This window comes from Buteo buteo, chromosome 6, assembly GCF_964188355.1.
Source record: "Buteo buteo chromosome 6, bButBut1.hap1.1, whole genome shotgun sequence".
Classification (NCBI taxonomy): domain Eukaryota; kingdom Metazoa; phylum Chordata; class Aves; order Accipitriformes; family Accipitridae; genus Buteo; species Buteo buteo.
This window is the reverse complement of record NC_134176.1, coordinates 7,406,449-7,427,346: the sequence shown is the minus strand read 5'-3', so window position 1 is coordinate 7,427,346 and position 20,898 is coordinate 7,406,449. Positions and strand designations below refer to the sequence as shown.

The 20,898-nt window shown below is 40.3% G+C and overlaps 1 protein-coding gene across 2 annotated transcripts in view; it reads right to left on the bottom strand.

The window, feature by feature from the left end:
• MNAT1 (MNAT1 component of CDK activating kinase) overlaps positions 1 to 20,898 on the bottom strand; it is a 127,184-nt gene that overhangs the window by 28,172 nt on the left and 78,114 nt on the right. For both annotated transcript variants that reach the window (XM_075029618.1, XM_075029617.1), the window contains one exon: positions 10,598 to 10,719. In XM_075029618.1, coding sequence (XP_074885719.1) covers positions 10,598 to 10,719 — 122 coding nt within the window. The remainder of the gene's footprint in view (positions 1 to 10,597; positions 10,720 to 20,898) is intronic.

Genomic DNA, 20,898 nt, shown 5'->3' with positions numbered 1-20,898 from the left:
AAAACCTGATTCTGACAAGTTACAGAAGTGTAGTGTTTAGGATTTAGTAATGTAAAAGTCAGTTTTAGAAGAACAGTTACACAATTGATTTTGCAGTGGCAAGCAAGTATAATTAATTGTTTTTGTGACATTTATTACTGCAATGGGGTTGATTTAACTGGTGTTTCTACTGTAAAATTATTCAAAAATTATTTCAAACTTCATCTACTTTTATTAAACACATTTATTGTGAAGGTATTTAATACCTGGGCCTGGCTAAACAATTTTAAAGTGTGCTGGATATACTAGTACATGTAAAACTGTATTGTCTTGTGTAAATATGGGCCTTGTTTAGAACTACGTCTCACAGGAAATTATGCCAAATGAAAACCATCTCCCCTTCTCCTCTCCCACTGGAAAGGATTTATGTTTTTACATTTAATACCAGTTAGGTAAAGAAACAAAAATATGGTGGCGTTACCTTCAAGCCTGAGCAATAGTTCATCTGTGAAGTCCGATTATGTTCAAACCCCTATTTTGTTATTAGGAATGTGGCCTAACTCAAATGCCTCAATTTGGAAGAGAGAGAAGTGAACAACTCAATTCTTTCTGGAAGCCTGGCACTACATGGCTTGTTTACCTAAAACAGTTTTCAACTAACTATTAGCAAGGCTTTAAAACTAAAGCCATGAAAATCAGTTCCTAAATGTGTGTATATAATCTCCAGCCAACCAACTTAATTGCAGGTACTTTCGTCAACCCCCTGTAAGCAGCCCCACTAAAAAAAAAAAAAAAAAAAAAAAAAAAAAAAGAAAACAAAAAACAAAAGAAAAAACCCACAAAACCAAAACAGCTATAGAGCATGACATGAAACATGTATTACATTCCTAACCCAAGAAAGAAGAAAAAGGGGCATTTTTTAAAAATGCTGAACTAATAATCACCTCTGTAGCTGTACATTTAGTGCCACCAATCTTCACAAGACCAGTCCGTTCAGGGGTCAGTCCTCCCTTTCTCAGCTCAAGCAGGTGCTGCCGCATGCTTCCCATGTGTAAATGGACAGGTCTACTGGCCTTGCCGTGGGGTGTACTGGCTGAGGCAAAGCACTGCCCAGACAGCACCGCAAGCCAGCTTCAGCATCTCCAGCAACCTTATGGTGGGTGTCAAGCAACCAGGTAACATGTCAATCATTTGATACAGAGGCTGATTTGAAATGAAAGTAGTGGATGCTTATAAATGACTAGTATTTACAGAATTCCTTGATTATACCCCCCCATCCTGCAAATACTCACATTTAAGAGACTCTGATTTTAAAAGCACCTCATGTCATTAAGTGTTCATGATGAATAAAAGGGGTCTGGAACACACAAAGCTACGAAGAGCTATGCTTTTGAGAGGGTTGGTTGGTTTGTCCATAAAAAGCTTGGGTTCCCTTTTTGCCCCCTTGACCTAACTACAAAAGACACCTGGGCTAATAACTTTTTATCTGTCCTTGGACATCTTCCAATTTCAAAGATCCAAAGAGCTTCAGTTTTCCTCTCCTTTTTTAAGTAGTGCCATGACACCAGAACTAATGCAGTTTGACTTCCTACTGCTTGGTCTTGTGGCTGCTTACAAGCTCCGACTGCAGCTTTTCTTGGGTAGTTAGGATGTCTATGAGGTGTCTCACTCCGTACAGCTTCTTCAGTGGCTAATAAGTTATAAAGCTTACCAGGCAGGCTTTTTGCAGTCAAGGTACTTTTAGGGTCCCCCTTCATATCCAACCACTTCTTTCCATGCAGCAGCTAGGGTCTTAGTTGCCCCTAAAATCTCTGCCGCTCCATGAAGTGTGACTGCAATCAGTGAACAGATGCACAAACTGCTGGAATGGAAGGGTGTGTAAGACTTGGATATTTACTTTTTTTTTTTTTAAAGGAAGCTAGGAAAAAATAAAGAAAAGAACACATGTGATCAGATACCATTAACTCTTAGGAAAGTTCTCCAGTTCCACTTTTCCAGAAAGTTCCTCCAGTGTGATCTAATCTGAGGGACATCAGGGTCATTATCAAAATAAGAAAACAGAGACTACCAGCCCAACCCTTAAAAATCTTGCCATCCATCACATCAGGTGTGAGATAGTTATATACATAGGATCAAACTTATGAATGGAATTACTGGCTTTGGCAGATGGCATGCTCCTCCAGGAAGAGATCCCTCACTCCTACCACTTAGCACTCCTCAGAGAAGCTTTAAACATTGTTGACTCCTGGTCCCTGTTAGAAATATTACTCATCAAGAATAAAGCTACAACAAAGCTATCTGAAAGGGGTTAAAGAATCCTGAGCAACAGCTTGAAAAGCTGCATAAAGCTTCAAGCAAGACACCCCCCATGTTCCCCTCTGCCATTTCAGGAAACTTGTAGTGCACCTTTTCAGCCATTTGATACTAGAACAAACAATTTTCGTTTGGAAGGCTGCTTTACAACTAAGTTTATCAGTGTCAGCTGAAGTCAAGAAGATGCATCATTTCTGGCTTTATTTTTCTCTTCAGGGGTCTATTTTGCTGGCTGTCCCACTCAGTCTAAATATTTTCATTATACATAACTCACCCTTCTTGAAACAATAGTGTTAAAGAGTCTAGGAAGCCTCTCTCTCTTCCTCTTCTCCGACTTCCTTCTTGCATTTTTATTACAAGAGATTTTTACAAATGCCTTAGAGGGCAAATTCAGAACAGGATGTTCCTCACCCTTCTGAGATCTGAGACTAAATAATTAATTTAAAAGATTAGTCCCTCCAAACAGACCATTCAGAAAACCACGACAGCATTTGCCTAGACTGCCCCAGAGCAACTCTTTGTCATGACACCTCTCTGCTGTTCCTTACAGCGAAGTACAAAGCACGAGTGATGCTCAGATGTCGATCAAGAGGCAGAGCTCTTTGTCTCAGCAGTGGTCCTCAATGAGCTCCCATATTCTCCATGACCATCACTGGTCAGACTTTGCTCCTCGCTGCTAAGGTGTTCCTGCCTCTGTAGTCCAACACTGGGAAGAAAGCCTTTTGGGGGTGGGAAGAACTACAGAAGCTGAGGACACCAAGGCCCTTCTGTTGCTGAAGTGAAAGATAAGCAACAAAGAGCACTCATGCACATGCAAAACTTACTGCTTTTCTTGTGGCAACTACACGATTCCCAATGCAATTATACATCTGGCTGAGGAGTCAGAGAAAGACTCAAAAAGGGCAATATGATGGAGTGCAGGAGGAGCAAGGAAGGAAAAAAGTAAAAGAAAAAGAAAACACTAAGCAAATAAACTACTGACCTCAAACTTACCACAATTTCAGAGAAGCAACAGAAGATCTAAAACTTAACTTTTACAAATATATATTTTTTTAAAGCTGATGGAGGACAATTAAGGAGAAAAGTCTGTGAACATATAAAGTCACGGGAGAACCATACATCAATAGTGATAATCAATGCAGGGGATGAAGGGAAGGATGAAAGCAAAGAAGGGCTTTCAGTAACAGTAAGAACTATCATAGACAATCAGATATTGTTAAGTGGCTGGTAGTAACAAGGCTTTGATTTGGTGAGATACAAAGAGTGCAGAAAATAGGGCGTTTGGCCCACATAATTGCTGGATGCCTCCTGCCACATTATAATCCATCAGCAGACAGCTCTGCCTGACACTGTTTCAGCAGCCTACTTAGCAGCATTGCCTCTACACCTGCAGAGACAGTTCAGGGTCTGCCTCCTACCAACTTTCAGTAATAAAGCCAATATTACCATCCTGATTTTTTGAAGCTATTTTAAATATTTACTGGTTAATCTTGTAGTACAGTTTGCCAGACAATTCTCCATTCCTTATGTTAAGGCTCTGAATTTTTTTTCTTCATATTATATGTATTTTAATAAATGCATGATTTAGTATTCTGCAAGCCCACACTACAAAAAGACTATTCTGGAATAAATGGTATAATTACATTTCCTACAGCGACCTTGTAATCTCTCGAGTATTTATTCTAGACTAAACAGCCTTACTCAGCTGCCCTGTGTCTGATTGTCGATGAAAGAAGCTTGTTTGACAACTGCTTCGAGCAGAAACATATTTTTTCCATGATTGCATGAAAAAGTAAAAAAACATTACCAGACCAGTATTCCGAGTACAGAGACTCATGTTAGATCGATGAGTTAATTTTGAAGCCAAACGCCAACAAAAACAATTACTATGGACATTCTGCTGTCATGGCCAGCTTTTGAGGTTAATTTAGTGGTACATATACAACTACAGCCAACTTTACATATAAGAAACTACATGGTGTGTGCAGGCTTCCTTCTTTGTTTCTTTATATATTTTCCATATTCTCTGCTTTTATAACCCTCACGAGACCTTTTACAGTTACAGAACCCACACTATACCCACAGGTGGGCGGGCAGGAAGCAAAACTCTCCGTTTCATAAGCAGTCCACTTTTAATATATTCAATTGCTAATGACCTTGACAGAAGAGCTCCATGCAAAACACCATATACTACAGGGTGTCGTTTGAAATGTTCATAGACATTTTTGCCAGAAAGCTGATTTCTTAAACAGTAAGATTTCAGTCTTACTAGAGGCTGTGCTCCTTTCCTCGATTCCCATTCAGCTGGAAAAATTGGTGCTAATCTATCTCCTCTATATTAAATTTGCATCCTTCCAAAATCCTACGATGAAACCTGTAGGATTTCTGTAGTACACTAAAACAATACAAGATGGTTTCTACATCAAATCAAATTAAGATGGTTTACACACAGTTCTGTTTCATTGTTCCGTCCTCTCTTGAAAAAGACACCACACTCGGCCATATTCACTATTCTAAAGAAAGTGTACCCATATAGTACTTCTATTGTCGTTCATAGGGTTTTATTCAATTATTCATGATAAAATGAACAAAAAATACTTCACTTTGAAAGGCTGTATACAAATATACCTGTGTCTTTAAAGCAGTAATCACTTCTTACCTGTTGATTCTCATTCATTAGGTGCCTGACTCAAAATGCATTGCAGCCAACAGAAATCTTTACTGAGGATCAGGCCCTGCAACAGGAGACACTGGGAAATTCAGACCATATGCCTTGGTAGCCAAGAGAATTCCTGCAAGGAGCGCAGCCCTCTACATGCTCTCCAAAGCAAGACAAGCTTTCTTTGCTCTTACTCAATCTTTTGACTCTGACTACTGAGCTTATTGAGAAACTATATTCTATTCAAAGGAGCAGAATGAATTCAGTGTTCAAAATCAATGGGCCAAAGCAGATCAAATAAGCCCTTCATTTGTGGCTTTTCTCCTTTTCCAAGATTCAAGAAATATCTGCATACCCCAATGACAAAGAGAGCAGATGTGAAAAATCACCTGCTACAACTTTTAAAGCCCAGCGGTCCTGTCACCCATTCAAAATCAATTCTCAGTTATTTCACTGTCTTGAACCCAACACTGACACTGACAGGGTTTTAGCAAAAACTAATCCAGCCAAAGACTAGATCAACTATGGTTTAAGAATAGTTTGGAGACCATCCTTACTACTGCCTCCCTTAAAAAACAAAATAAAACAAAAAAACCCAGTATGACTGACAGCAAAGGAGTTACACGAGTCATTTCTAGATTAAGTGCCAGAACTCTACATGTGTTTCAAATTACACTACAACATTGTACAACAAAGAAATATGCAGAAATTTTCCACTTGAAATAAAGGTTAAAAATCGAATGCTAACAAAGCTCTAACAGATATGAAATCCAACCTCCTCATCTTAATTCAAAATTCAAAATGACTGAGCTGTCCTACACTAGGAAAAAAAAGAATGAATCAATTCAGTTTGTTATAAAAGCACAGTGGGCTAAAACATGTTCGTTGCATGTACAGACTGCCACAGCACTCTGATTTTGCTTCAATACTTACCCTCAACTCTTAAAATGACATTTTGCTTAGATTTAACTTTTAAATTATCAAAGTATATTACCTATCCCCATTAGATTACTGTTCACCACTGAATTTTATTTTTGCATCATATTTAAACAAAACACTAATTAACCAGAGTGCCCCTAACAATGTGGTTATACATGAAAACAAGTTGGTAGATCAAAGGGAAGTCACATTTTTCCCTAAAGAAAAGCAAAGATTTTCAGAGTAAACTCAATTTTTTATATACATGTGTACATACTCAGGATGTATCTCTCCAGACAAAGTTAAGTAGGCAAACACAATTTTATTTTAAGCAGCCCAGGCTTGACTTGATTACAAGGTCTGCACAAAAGTTCTCTGTTAAGGCAGAGGATTTTTGAGTGGAGTGCAAACAGACATTTTTAATCTTACTTGTAAATTACCCTATTTTGTGAGAATGGCGAGAATAGGACTGGTGCTGTGTTAAGAGTACGATCCACTTTGGATTACAAGAGACTGTTTCTAAATTTTGAGACATGAAGTTCACACATCTTTACCCAAAATGTTAATCACATAAGCAGATTTTTGATTTACAGTCAGTTTTTAAGTAGCTGGTGTATGGCTCTTCCACAGCTGTAAATACTTGGTGTGAGAATGCTGTGTGGCCGTTCCTGCTAGCTGTACATACTTACAATTAGTGCCAAGAATGTCTTTACATTTTTCAGGACCTCAAACAAACATCATTTTGATCCTGAGGGTTTTTTTGTTTTTGTTTTTTTTTAAATCAAAACTACATAACAAACATACATTTTTAAAACAACAAACTAATTTCCATCCCCATCCTGTTTTGGTCTTTCACTACTTGGCATGTCAGAGTTTGTTATATTTTTCATTTCTTTTGTTTTGCAGTAAGAAAAATCCAGACCTCCAACCACACAAATTCAGTGTGCTCAGCTAAAACATTAGCAAAAAAAGAGACAGGCCTTTTTTGCCCCTCTCAGAAAACCTCAAAGTAAAGTAATGGCAGTGAGTGCCCAAGCATCCAGGCACTCGTGCTCTCCTTCTCAACCACACAGCTCCTCTCCCCGAAAGCCATGGTAGGTCACACAGCCTTGCAAGGACTTTGGCAGTTCAACAGATTTGGACCAATTTGAACCAAAAGATGACGCTCCCCACTTTACCCAAACCACACCAACCTAACCACTTCTGGTGATGGCAGAAATGCCAGCAGGGCCTTTGATAAGATATAGCTCTCTAAACACGACCACCATCAGCAGGTTGCCTTCAACCCTACCCAGAAACCAACAATTTCCCAATGCACGTCACCGGACACTTCAGTAATTTAGAGAAGTGCCCAAGTCACACAGGCCCAGGACTACTAGTCACGACGGAGGGACAGGCAGCTGTAGAGCCTGCCTCCAGGACGGGTACGTCACCATGATCCGAGACCCCGCTTTTCTCCAAGGACAGCACCACAGGTTTGGGAGATGCTCTCATACTACATATCTTCTCCCCTTCTTCAAGTCACGTTTCCATTTGACAGCCGAGACCGGCGTGAGCTGGTCTTCACAGCCTGAACACTCGAAGTGACCTTTACCACCCAGATCAAGCCACCAGCAACCTGGCACGTTCGGTCTGTATTCATGGGACCATCAGCCACTGAGACTGCCTTGCAGTAACCCCACAGACATGTAGTCAAGGGAACCTCTATCAGAGGCTGGCTCTCACAAAGCTTCACTCCCCCTGCCCTAACGTTAAATACTGTCTACAAGTTAGTGTAATACATGTTGCTCTCAGAAAGCCATGTAATTCAGGATTATTGCCTATATTTCATTACTTCCAGAAAATCATCCTCCATTAAAAAAAATTGGGGGAGGGCTCCTGAAGGACACAAACCCCTACACATTATACCAATCATGTGTGTTGGTAAAAAAAAAAAAATTTAAAAAAAAATCTATTTCTTCATTATTCTCAGACTTCCAACACAATAGCAAAAAATGCATTATAAGGATGTCCATGCTTTTCTGCACTACGCAGAAAAAAAGAAAATTTACAGCCCCAAGAAAAACTGAAAACAAATTTATAAGAACAGTTTGAACATAAATTTCCTTTTTTGCAAAACATGCAAAAGGCACACAGAAGAGCAGTGGGAGGATGGAGAATCAAGTTTATTGGACGGCATGCAAAGTTTTTTGTAAAGCCTAATAAGCAAGTAATACAAGTCATCTTAAAAAGCAATTTTTTTTTAAATTATAAAAGATCCTTAATGAATGTTCTAAATGATCCCTTAAGGATTCACCCTTTTTCTTGCTCTTTGCTAGAAACCTTCTTGTCAGCTGTCTCCTTCATTACAGCAGTTTACTAAGAAAGAAAAGCAACACTGATGCTGAAACCTAAAGTGAGTCTTGCAGAAGGTAAGAGGTTAAGATGTGAATATTCAAAAAGCCCATTCTACTGTTTTGAAGATAATAAACTACATCTTTTTAAAAAAAAGTCAATAAACTATGCTACCAGAAGTGAATTCAAAGTCTCCAGGCTGGCAGTGTCTTTGCAATAATTCTGGCTCCAGAAACTGAGATGATAATAGCCTGCACATATGAGGGAGCTATTTAGCAGCAATAAATAGCCAGGCTGCAAAATTATTAACAAGAATATGAAAAGAGGGAGAAACAAAAAACAAGAAAAATTAAATAATTTTGGATTTAACCTGTCCTTGTATGAATGCAAATGAAGAGGAAACTAAAAATATTTACGGGGGTGGATAATGTTGTGCCCAGCTCTTCTGCCTCACCCAGGCAGCTGTATGCAGCTGCCTGAAAAAACCCAAAGCAGGGACCCAGGCACATTAGTTAAGCATTCATCATCAACAGGAAATGCGCATGAGTTCATATAAACACAGAAACACAAATATATAAACGAATAGCCTTGCATGGTTTAAGGTATTTCAGACACCCCATGGAACAGGGTGAGAGCTGCACCGGCTGGGAACCCACAGCATATCGATGAATTTGTTTTGGAATTGCAAACAGCCTCAGGACTCAGAACTCCTCTCCTGGTGGGCACCACCGACCCACCCACGCACCTCCCCTCGCTCCCACAGCCACCCAGCACCCCTGCCGCTCTCAACCCTCCCAGCACCCCCAGAGCCAAGCCGAACAACCCTGGCTGTTGGTGCTCGGAGGAGTAAAGCGACACGCGTGTCAACGTGTCTCCGAGAACAGACTGCGAGTGTTGTTCGCAAACCCTGCTGCAAATACGCTCACGCAGCGACGCTGCAACGCAACTGCAGTGTTTAAAGGATTTTGTTTTGCAAAGCGTTGGGTTGCCTTCGAACCGGTGTCACAGGCAATCAGGTGGGATGGACACGGATCGCACAGGGCTCCTGCCGGATCCGGACAGCAGCACGCACCTTACAGGGGCACAGGCAAAGGGACAGGGACTGGGAATCCTCCCTGCACAAGTCATCTTTTTCTCCCCCCAGGCATTTTCATTTGTGATGAGGCTTAGGGCTGAGAGGGCCTCCAAGTTCCCCTCGCAGGGGAGGTCCCTCACAGCTGTGCTTCATCCAAACAGGTGGTGAAGGCTGAGTCTGGCTCTGCCCAAGTTTAAACTGCTAATTAATATTTGGTCTCAGAAGCTTGATATCAGATAATAAAAATTACAGGCATCAGGAGGACACAGAAACAATAAAAATGGAGACAACCTCAATTCCAGACAGCCTTGAATTTTCTGAAATGCCATTAGGTTGCTTATTTACTTTAAAAAGTCTATCTACCTCTATCATTTTCTCGATGAGATACAATTTCTCCCGTGCCAGTGAACTAGATGGGATTCCTGTTTGGATTTCAGTGGTCTCTGAAACTGCATACTAACATGTCTCAACTTTGTTCAGTACTTTGTGGCTTCAGTTTTCCCAACTTGCACAGTCAAAAGTAAACTGTTATTTTTTTAAATTCTTTCTTGCCTTGCCAGTCTGCACATTCATCCTGCCACGTAGTTTTCCAGCCACTGTAAGCAATTGTGACCTTGAAAGTTAGGCCACGACGAGTTGGGTGACACTCACTATCCCAGTAGCTGTATGTTTTCAGGTGGCATTTCAGCTACAAACATTTCTCTAGAGAGCAAACACGTCACTTTTGGACTTCCCAGCCTCCATTACCCGGGCACAGCAGGCTCTCAAACTCCCTTCCAAACATGGCTGCACACCACGATGCCGCCAAGCTGCTGGACCAGCCCTGCATTATATTTTTTGACAAACTTAAGCTCTGTGCTTCATTTCTCACAAGCGCAGTTTGACTGTAGACAGCAGTCGACAAGTAAATCTACCCTTTTCCATGGCAAACAGCCCAACTTTAATATTTTTACTGGCTTACAGCTGGGTAAATTAAGCCCCAGATTTTTATTTATTTATTTTTTAATACCGTGCAACTGAAAATGAACAGCTACTTCACTGCGACTGCCAAGGACAACCTTAAAAACACTAATGCAATCCAGTCCAGCTCTCAATAGATCTATAAAGGCTAGAGGACCAAAAATTTCAGCTTATCCACCCAAACAAAATGTTGGTTGGGCAGGAAGTCTAATATTTCGTTAAGATCCTTTAAAAAAAAAAATTTTAAAAAAAAAAAAGAGAAAAAAAACCCCAAACCCTACACGCTGGCAAAGTGAAGATGGTAACAGTCCCAACTATAATGCCATGAAATGGGAATTAAAACTTGCTGTGTTACTTACCCCAGCCTTCCCAGCATTTCAAGCTCTGGAACTTGTGGTCCGTATGTCTCCACTTGCAGAGGCTGATACTCATACAAAGCTTCTTCTAGCTTTTGAATTGGAGCTAGTGAAATATGCTGACCCTATTAAAAAAAACAAACAAACAAACAAAACAATTCTACATAGCAGGTCAAGGTTTTGGTTTGACGGTTTTTTTAATGCAATGCAAGAACAAGTTTATACCATTAAGCTGGTCCGGACAAAGACCATCCCATTAGGAACTTATTGTCTATTATATCACTCATTTCTTCATGATTTAAATTTTTTACTGGGATCTACAGTTTGGAAGTAATGTTTCATTAGCTATAACTGTTTGGACAAGGTATGAAGGAAAGAGGAAAGTTTTACTGAAGGCAGGCTTACCGTTAGAGAGTGCAGCTGCTTCCAGTGTCACTAGTAAAATTATTATTAGGTAAAAATTTCGTTTATCAGAAGTAATATCAAACAAATGTCTCTGAGCAACCCTATTTGATTCTGTAATCAATTATTTCCTGAAAGCCCTAATTAGAAAGGGAAGCCGCTTTCATTTCTCTCTGCAGGCTTTGTAAGCTCCCATATATAATGGCTCTCAAGATAGACTTTTACAGCGCAATACAATTAATTCATTCAGCAAATTCCCATTTGTTTCATAACTAAAAATATAGAAACACACAAACATAAAACTTTCATTCCAGATGGTACTTTTGCAAGCCCTTCAGACCACTGAGAAACAGCTAGACATTCCCTCCCCAATCCCCCAGTCCCTATCACTCTGAGCTCTCACAAAACAGGAGACTTGTGGCTGGAAAGGAGGGGTCAGGAGGATATGAGATAGAGCCAAAGTTAACAGATGTTGCTGCGTGACATTCTACACTGATTTGTTGATCTTTCACACAGTTTCAATTTTCTACTGTATTCTATGGTGCTCACAAAAATTAGCAGCAGCAGCAAAAAGACAGCACTATGAGCTCCCTCGAAACAGCCTGGCGTCCCCTGTAGAAACTGAGCTTCACATCTGCAAAATGCAGGAACTTAGGAAAGTACTACTATTGTTGTTGTAGACATTTTGTCTGCAACAGGAGATCGGAAGCTTTCCACGGTGTAATGCCATGTATAACCCTGTCTCCCACTGGTGATCATTTACTGAGCTTCACTTCCCTGGGGCCACTCATGCAAGCATCTACTCCCTCAAGTAGAAACTAAAGGCTCCTAACATGGGACACTGTGTTAAAATTAACTAAAGTGAAAAAAAAAAAAGTCAGTAGAAGGGGAAAGCTGTTAATTAAATTTGTGGTTGAGGACAGTGACCTTTCTGAATTTGGAGCATGGATATTTTTGTTTAGAGAGTTGCAGAAAATAGCTAAGAAAATTGAAGACGTAAGTCCTTGAGAAGTTCTATCATGGATCTAGGCTGATCTCTATGGGAATATCAGCAGCTCAGGTTTTCCATTGAAACAGCTCTGTGTGTGTGATGAGAACAGATAGTTCTGGCCTTTTTCTGCACTGCCCAGGAGCCTGGTGGGGCTGCTGCTAGCACTGTTATGGTGACAGTCTCCTGAAGGCGAAACATGGTGAATAAAGTTCTCAAGTCAGCCATGAGTCACTCCAACTTTCATAGTTAGCACACTGTTATTTCTGGGCCACAAACTATTGCTGCAACATTAAAAACAGGCAACCACACATTTAAAAAAAAAAAAGTAGGAAAAGAAAGGTTAAAAATTCAGCTCTAATGCTACTTCATGATATTTTAAGATACAAATGCAGGGTCTTTTTATATTGCTAGACACTGGCAATTTACAAACAATTCTAATTCATGAAAATATTATACTTTAACTACATTTATATGGGCATGCTAGACCCCTTGTAAGAGATTAATATTTAAATAAGACTTTTAGATTTAAATTTTTAACAATATTTGTGTGTCTAACTAAACTGAAAGGAAAGACATACCAGTATTTTACATGTATACACACTCATCTGGTGAGTGAAAAGTCTCAGACTTTCCAAATCCAGAGCAATGTCGTTCCAGCCATAGAAAAGAAAATTCAGTTTCAGGCAAAGATCAAACCCATGATAAGTATTTTGGGAAATTACTTGTGTATGGAAAAAGGAAGCAGCTCAGATTGCAGGAGCCACATCTCTGGAGGGCATCACCAGAACAGCTGCTCGCTGTTAGTGGAGTTGCCACTGGTGCATTCCTAACACTTTTTTAATGAGAGCGACTTCTGCCGACGTTGGCCAAGAGACACGGGAAGGCTCCCGACAAATGGACCAGGCACATAACAAGCCTCTTTCTTATGCTGCTACAGATGCCCGCCTCTGGGGAATCCTGGGAGGATAAGATGAAAATGTTTCATTTGTCTTCCTTTCTTTGTGGGGTTCCCAAGGTGCCAGAAGTCAGAAGGAATCATGACGGTCATTTACTGTCAGATGGTCAACCAGTAACTAACTACAAGGGAGCTATGCCTAACGGTGGGGAGGCTGAGTGGTCAGCACACCAGCTGTATGGTGGGCACTGGTGTATGTGTCATGGGGAAGCCACCGAGCCATGCCAGGACCTTTCTGTGAAGTGCAGTATTGCAAAAACAACACTGTGGTGGCCCAGAGAGCAGAAGTAGAACTTCAGAAGAGGAGCAGCATATAGAAACTGTCCATCCTTGAACTGGTCTGACCTCATGTCCAGCACAGGCCAGGACATTTTGTTTTCCTGTACAAAGCCCAAGGACAGGCAGTTCAGCCAAAGCACCTTCTTTTGAAAGGTGTCCAATTTAGACTTAAAGATTTCACATCATAAAGGTCCAGGCACATCCCCTACGTATGTTGTTCCAATAGTTAATTATCTTCACCATTAAATATTGGCAGCTCATTTCTGGTTCATCAAGATCAGTTTCAAAGCGCTGGCTCTCTCCTACGTCTTTCTCACCTATATACTGGGCCAAGGTGCAAGCATTAGGAACCTGTACATACTTTGCATGGCAAAACCGACTGCTTTGGTTTACGTCCAGCCAGCAGATCTGCACCTCAAGGAGACTGTGCAGCTGTATGACACAGCTCATTTGTTTTCATTTCCCAAAATCACAACTTTAGCTGATGGGCTTTGGCAACATAGATTACATTCCACTTAGCAACGGGGGGGGGGACCAAAACAAAACAAAAAACCAAAAGAAAGAAGAAAAAAAAAAAACCACACCACCAAAAAAACCCACACAACCTGCTGTTGTTCCTGCCCTGTAGCTGTCTGGCCTTTAGGTAAAGGCTTTTTCCTATGAACTGGATTTTAGTCTGCCTTGATTTTGGAAGGGGTTAGATGGAAGCATAAGAGTTACAATATACATTCCCACCTGAAAAGGGCTGAAGCCTGGTCCAGCCCTGCAACCACATCAGCTGTGTAGGTGGTTTGGATATGACCGGGCTGTACCTACACTGCTGACTCCTTGGAGTGCAAGTACAGTGACACGGCCACGCAGGCTCCTGAGCTCACGGGCTTCCAACTTGTTCAACCCCACACAGAGTACACTGCGGTCACAACTCAGGGTATGGCACGGATTGGTGCAAAAAGGCTGGGATAGAAAACAATGAAAACTTAGCAGTGAAAAGTTTTGCCTTTCCTCTTTTTCATTGATGTTGTGATAAGGTACATTTACAAAAAATCTCGCTGAAGTTAAAAGGCTCAGTTTGAGCAATATTACCTCAGTTAAAAGCCATATGACCAGCAGCATCTCAGTTTTATATCCCTGTCCTGAGCAGTCCCTAGCCATTTCATAAAAGACTGGTATAAAAGGGAAGATGTTGCGTAATTTCAGAGACATCGCAACAGACAATAACTGTTACTTAGGACTTACGCAGCACTTTTACAGATCCAGAAACCATTTTACATCTATGAGGTAAGACTTTTAAATTTCCTGTATTCCACCTAGACAGCCAGCCTTACCTCTTTCCAGCATTAGGAGGCATTTATCAGCACGCTAAAACCAAAATGAAAGCAGCGGGTCCAAGATCCTGCTTTTGCATTGCTTTCTCCTGACAAACCTAAGATCTGACATTGTGGTCATGGGTAAGTATTTCTAATTCCCCTTGGATGCTGTAATGTTTGTGTAAAAGAAGCTGACAGTATCCAAATGGGAGATAGAAAAAGGCTTCCAAGAACACAGACAACAGATTTTCCTGCCTCCTCTCCCTCCCACCCCTATCTTTGTGGCACAGAAGTTTTTTCTCTGGGATTATTTTAGGCACCCTAGCTGTCTATTACATTTTGGAATGTATGGAACCACAAAACACAATGCTAATTAGAAGGAAGGCATTTGCTTATCCTTATGACTTTGTTTATGTAAAAGACTGCACAGCAATGGATTTGTGAGCAACTGACTTTCCATTCATGTACTGTATGGTTTTAGATGAAAGACAAGATTAAATTGGGAGTGGGGGTTAAATAATGTCTTTGCATTACAAATAAAATTGACTGGCTGATTTACTTTTCACGATCCTAGATACAGTGTTTGAGGCATCTCTCAGTTTAATAAGAAACAAAAGTAGTAGCCAATTTTTGTTTCAGACTGTGATATGATATGGCATTAAGAAAAAAAAAGCCATGGATTATACACAGAGAAGAGCTGCCCTTGCAGTGACAAGGAGTTTATTTTAAACAAAAAACAATGTCCTATCAGAGCATCAAAATTATAGTGCATTAGCACACCTTTCACACAGGGGCTTGGGGAGGGACTCTTGGCAAATGCCAGGTATATCAGTATTTGCCTGCTAGCAGAAAGAGGTTACTTTAGCACACAGAGTCCAGAAGTATCAGCTTAAGGTGCAGCATTCACACTTCTTCCCATCCTGTCGCCTCTCCCCTTCCCTGTCTCTAAAATGACGCTGCCTTCCTTCACCTCCTTCCCTCGGCAGCAAAAAGAACTAACAACTGACAGTCTTCGCAGAAATCTCTCAAGTGCCAAGGAGGAGGAGAAAGGAGACTGACACCAAAAATGTACTAGTAGGGGAAAGAGGAGGAACAGCTATGCCACAAAAACATCCCCAGGCAAGAGACAGAAGCCAGAGACTGGGGTCAGTAAAACTTGCCCAGACAAAGCATGTTTCTGTACTAGAAGCGGCTGGACTAGATGATGTAGCCAATCTTTTTGCTTTTTTAATTTCTCTCTGCTTAGTAACTTACTCAGGTCTGATATCACCACACTACCAGAACACAGCAAATGTCAGATAACAGAAATATTACTATTTATGTGCTACATCTCATTAAGTCAGTTTGCAGCAATGTTATTTTTATTTTAACTCTTTTCACCATCAGGTCGCTTTCCCCAGCCTAGCGTAATGAGCGCCACGGCTAGTCAAAAAGAAACCAAGCACTGTGGGATGCCGGGGCATGACACTGCTAAAACACATCCTAAGCATCACTTCGATTGTATGTGGCACGACGGAAAGGCTAACAAAGACCCTTTTTGATACACCATCATCTGCGTGTGTAATCATCCAAATGCTTTCAAGTGAATGTCAAAATAAAACTATAAATTCCTTGAATTTTTCAGTACAAGCAGTCTTAGGAAACTATTTTACTGTTAAGCTCACAACAGAATTCAGGTTTTAGAAAGATTTCATGTTAACAGAATTTCTTACAGAACAATATTAATACAAATATCTCAGGCAATGTGGTCTGAGCCAAAAGCTGGATTGTTCTGGGGTTTTTTTTCTCCAGTTTCCACCCTCCCAATTCACTATTGACAAATCCATGTCAGCAATGCTAATATGTCTTTCTGATTCTGATTAACTACTTACTTTGATTACAGTAATACTCAGGAAAAGAAGAATGAAACTGATAGATTTGGAGGGCTCAGTTAATATTATTTTAACCTTTACCCTCCCTGTCTTCCACAGCTTTTTTAAACAAACATGAAGAATGTCAAACTAAAATGCATAATTCCATTCCTTAGCCTAGAATTCCTATGCCAGTGAGGCTTTTCCAAAGACTTAAATATCTGAAACCAACTGCTCGCTCTTCTGCTCTTGAAAACCAACAATAAATCTAATTTCTTTACTCCAGTGCTATGGGGATATCCCAGTAGTGAAACAGAAAGAGAAAAAATGATCTGACAGAAACCAACAAAATCAACGTAAGTTCTCCTGTTGATCTCAAAACCAGAATCTGACCACAAATGGCAGAACAAGAGATATAAGATTGCCACCCACCCCCACCCCCACACTTCTCTCTGGGGTAGATGATTTCAGATGCCTAGTAACAATCTGACTAAATTTAGACCTTCCCCCCCCCCCCCCCCCAGTAACTTAATTTGATTTTTGAACGCCAAAACAGATCTAAAAGATGTGCTTTCTTTAGGAATGGCAGAAATAAAGCAAGAGATCAAAAGCACTGAAGAAGCTATTAACAGTCACATGTGTGTGATTTGTTACACACAAACAGGCACCTGGGAAATTAACCACGGAGTGACATGGGCTAAATCACACCATCAGTTCTAGTTGACTCCAAAATTCTCCTTTACAATTTTCTGATGTAAGTAATTACCTGACAAGACTTATCTTTAAGGTCCTGCCAAAAAGCCCCATTTCTCTAATCTCTCAGAAGAAAGGCCATGTCCATCTAACATGCCGAAATACAATTCTTCTGGGTCACTGCAAGTACCAGGATTTAGTAACTACTCTCTTCACAGAAAAGCCTGCTACCCTTTCTTCACGTCAATGGACGCAACGCCTGTTTGGTACTGTCCTCTCCAGTGCTGGCTGCTGGAGCCCAGTTAGGATTCAGGGGATAGTCTGGATGTTTGCTGTAACAAGTCACTCGTTCGTTTTCAGCGGAGACTCCACAGTTCTGGCAGGAACTGCCAAGCTTTCCTCAAAATCTCCGGCACTGTTCAAAGGACAGCCTGGTACACAAGAGAGCACCATTTTTGGAAACAAAGAATTAAAAAACACAACAGCACTTTCATGTAACTAATAAGCCCACAGGTCACCCTCCTGGTTTTCAGTACTCGTTTCTCAATCTTGCTCCCAACTCGGTCTCAGCTCCTAAGCGCTTATTCGCTTTTGTACAATCCACCTTGCTGTACATAGAAGTTGAACTGCTCCTGCACCTTTTGCTCTGGTTCGCAGGACCTCTACCCTGCACGCAGTATCTGGCCACTTTCAGCTAGACTGAAGAGCCATGCCATGAACTGCCTGTGGTGTGGTATTCGGACACACTGGGACTGCCAATTGCATTTGCAAACCTCAAAACCTAAAACGTTCTTTTTCCTACTGTGGCTTTGACAGGGCTCAACATGGCCCTTCTCAGGGTACAACCCCAGGTTCTTCTCATTTCTCAGAGATAACCTTTCACTACAGGTGACTCAAAGTCAATGTTCTCTTCAATTTGTTATGCCAATTCCCAATGTGCTATGTTAGTAATACAGCATTAAGCAGAATTAAGGAAACTTTTACTGCATCTCTACCATCAGCCTTCTGGAGCGTTGATCATTTTGATTTGGCTATCAACAAAGCACAAGCTCTACAGTAGCCAGTCTAATTACAGGATTAAAGGCTTTAATATTGTTTTAAATACCCACACTAAGGGCCTAATTTTTCAAGGGATGTGAAGTAGAAATCAATTTGACAAATGCCACTTTACGTATCATGCCGCATAATGTTAAGAGAGGGGCAGACAGACCAGCGGAGGTCAGAGCACAGCAATAGCTGCTCATCGCTCGCCGACCAGCCACAATTGTTTCCGTCTTGGTACAGCTGAATCTACCAGTGTTCCTACTTTGCTGCAGTAAAGCTGAGTGTTACACTGATATGATCTTTCCATTATGCAAGAAAATTATTTAGGATTTCCTGGAGAACAGTGGAACCTGCAAAAATTAGCTGCTTTATTAGTAGAACAGAAGCTCATGAAGAACCGTACGTCACTGTACACCACTAACTGCTCTTTCCTGCGATCCTCTAAAGCAGCTTCCCCCATCCAAATAGCCACAGCTATACCATATTGTTTTTAAGGGATGTAGAGTCTGATGGATGATTTAAAAAGAAAAACTGTTTAAAATAACAAAACTGAACAGAAAGCTGACCTCAGTCTGTAGAAGATGAGAAACTGTGTGTGTGTGTGAAAGTCAGACATATTCCCTGGTTTACTGAGCATACAGCCTAGACCCAGATAAATGTTGATAAAGATGCAGAACATCACATTCAGCATGGCTTATGTCTGCCTGATAAAGAGAAGAAATAAAGTGAGATTCCTTGAATAGCTAGATTTTAAGGAGGGACTGCTAAAGGTTGATAAAGGTCTGGCAAAAGAAAGCAGGGAAGTTTTTATGGCAATGGGGACCAAAAACAAGGAATAAAATATGAAGAAAAGGACAATAAAGGCAGATGAAAGAAAAAGCATGAATAGAATAGGAAAAACAGGAAGAGAGAACAGCAGAGTCAATTATTAGAAACAGGCAAAAAGATAAAAAGGAGGAATTTAGAAAAACTGAAGTTTAAATTAAAAAAATTAAGAAAGTGTCATTCAGGCATCAGCGGTATGTCATACATCTTCACAATATTTGTGGACTGCATTTACTACAAATTTTAAATGAAAACTGAAACCTGTTAGCAATATATTTACAAATTACTACTCAACATAAAGTGGAAAGTAGTTATTTCTAGCCCTTTTTTCCTCATTTGCATGCAGAGCACGCAAATAGACATTAGCCAATTATTCTGGGGACAAGAAGAGACACACTGCAAACATAACACACAGTTCACGGCACTGCTTTAAAAATGCACATTAATTTTGTCACACTAAACAAAAACAACTCCCTGGGGCAGAAGCAACTGCATTTTAATTTGCAGAAAACATACTCTTTTGTCCTTCCAGAGACATTTAGTTTCTTACTGTGCAAGTTTCCATCTATGTTTAAGTGGGTATATCAAAATGATGCTTAAATCTGAACCACAGACACACGACAGCTTTTAAAGTTGTGTATACTTCCAACAACACCTCAATTTTAGCATTACTTTGGACAGGATTCACAGAACTTCACAGGATCAGAAAGTCTCTTTGTAAGCCTTGGCTGATCCTGAGAGTGTTGCAGAAAGAGTCCCTCCACATATCCAAGAACTACCATTGCCTACTGCATTGCTCTGGTTTCAGTGACTAGGGCTTTTTAACTCCATGAAGCACAATAACCAGGAACATCTAAGGCATCTTTAGTACAAAGAAAAAGGAATGATTCCTGTCATGAAAAATCTACAATCTCACTTCAAGAAAATAGAAGCTGGTAGTAAAACAGTGGTACAACCACACAGTAATTTCACTTAGTCCTATTTATCTATTTATAAAATAAAGAGATGCCTCATCTGTTTTACCTTGTTCACTGGGTCCTTTGTCAACCCTTTTGCTAAAACACTTCTATTCAAATAAAAAAAAAAAGCAAGTGTCACCACAGATTCTGAAGGAGGAGACTGCTGTGAAAGCAACTGCAGCACAAACATCAGATTTTGAGCAAGAGAGAAGCTGCCTGAGTACTTCCTGCTATAGGCTTATAACAAGACAGTTTTGCCTTAAAAAACAACTTCCATTGTAGAAAGTAAGATTACTATATGCTCTGACATATGTCCTGGATGAACCCACACCAGCAGAATGCCCTGAAATGTAATAATACACAACATGGGGAAAGAAATCACTCAAATGCAGCGTGCTGAAGATCGGGGCTTATACTGACATCGCATGCCATAGCTACTTACTGCTTCTTGGGAAACAACACAAACAAGCTGTAATCCAAGAAAAAGGAAGCCCAAAGAACAAGTATTAAGAACATTTGTTAATCAAAGGACTAAACATATAGGAAGGTTTTCATTTCTTTGACTTTCATATATTATTTCCATACAGTAAAATATGTACTAAGCACTCCACAGATGATGCAAATGTCTTACCCTGGCTCAGGGCAGCTGCTGCTCTGAGAAACAAACCGCAATGAGCTGATCATTTGAATTCCCTTAAAACTCATAATATTGCACCAAATAAAGCAAAGTAGAGTGTACTATACAGTTTAACAAGCCATGCCTAACATCTTTGTGCACTTAAAAACCATAATTTAATTAACTTTACCTGTAAGCTTGCGGGGAGCATGAGGGAGAAAAAATAAAATGAAAACACAAACTCATATTCTCCTCAAGTCTGAAAATAGTTCAGGGTCCAAACCCCTATACAAGATGTAATAAAAATAGTTTGGTTTCTGGTAGCAATAACAAAAATGAGGGCAAGATTAATTCTTACACTTTTATGGCAAACAATCTAAAGC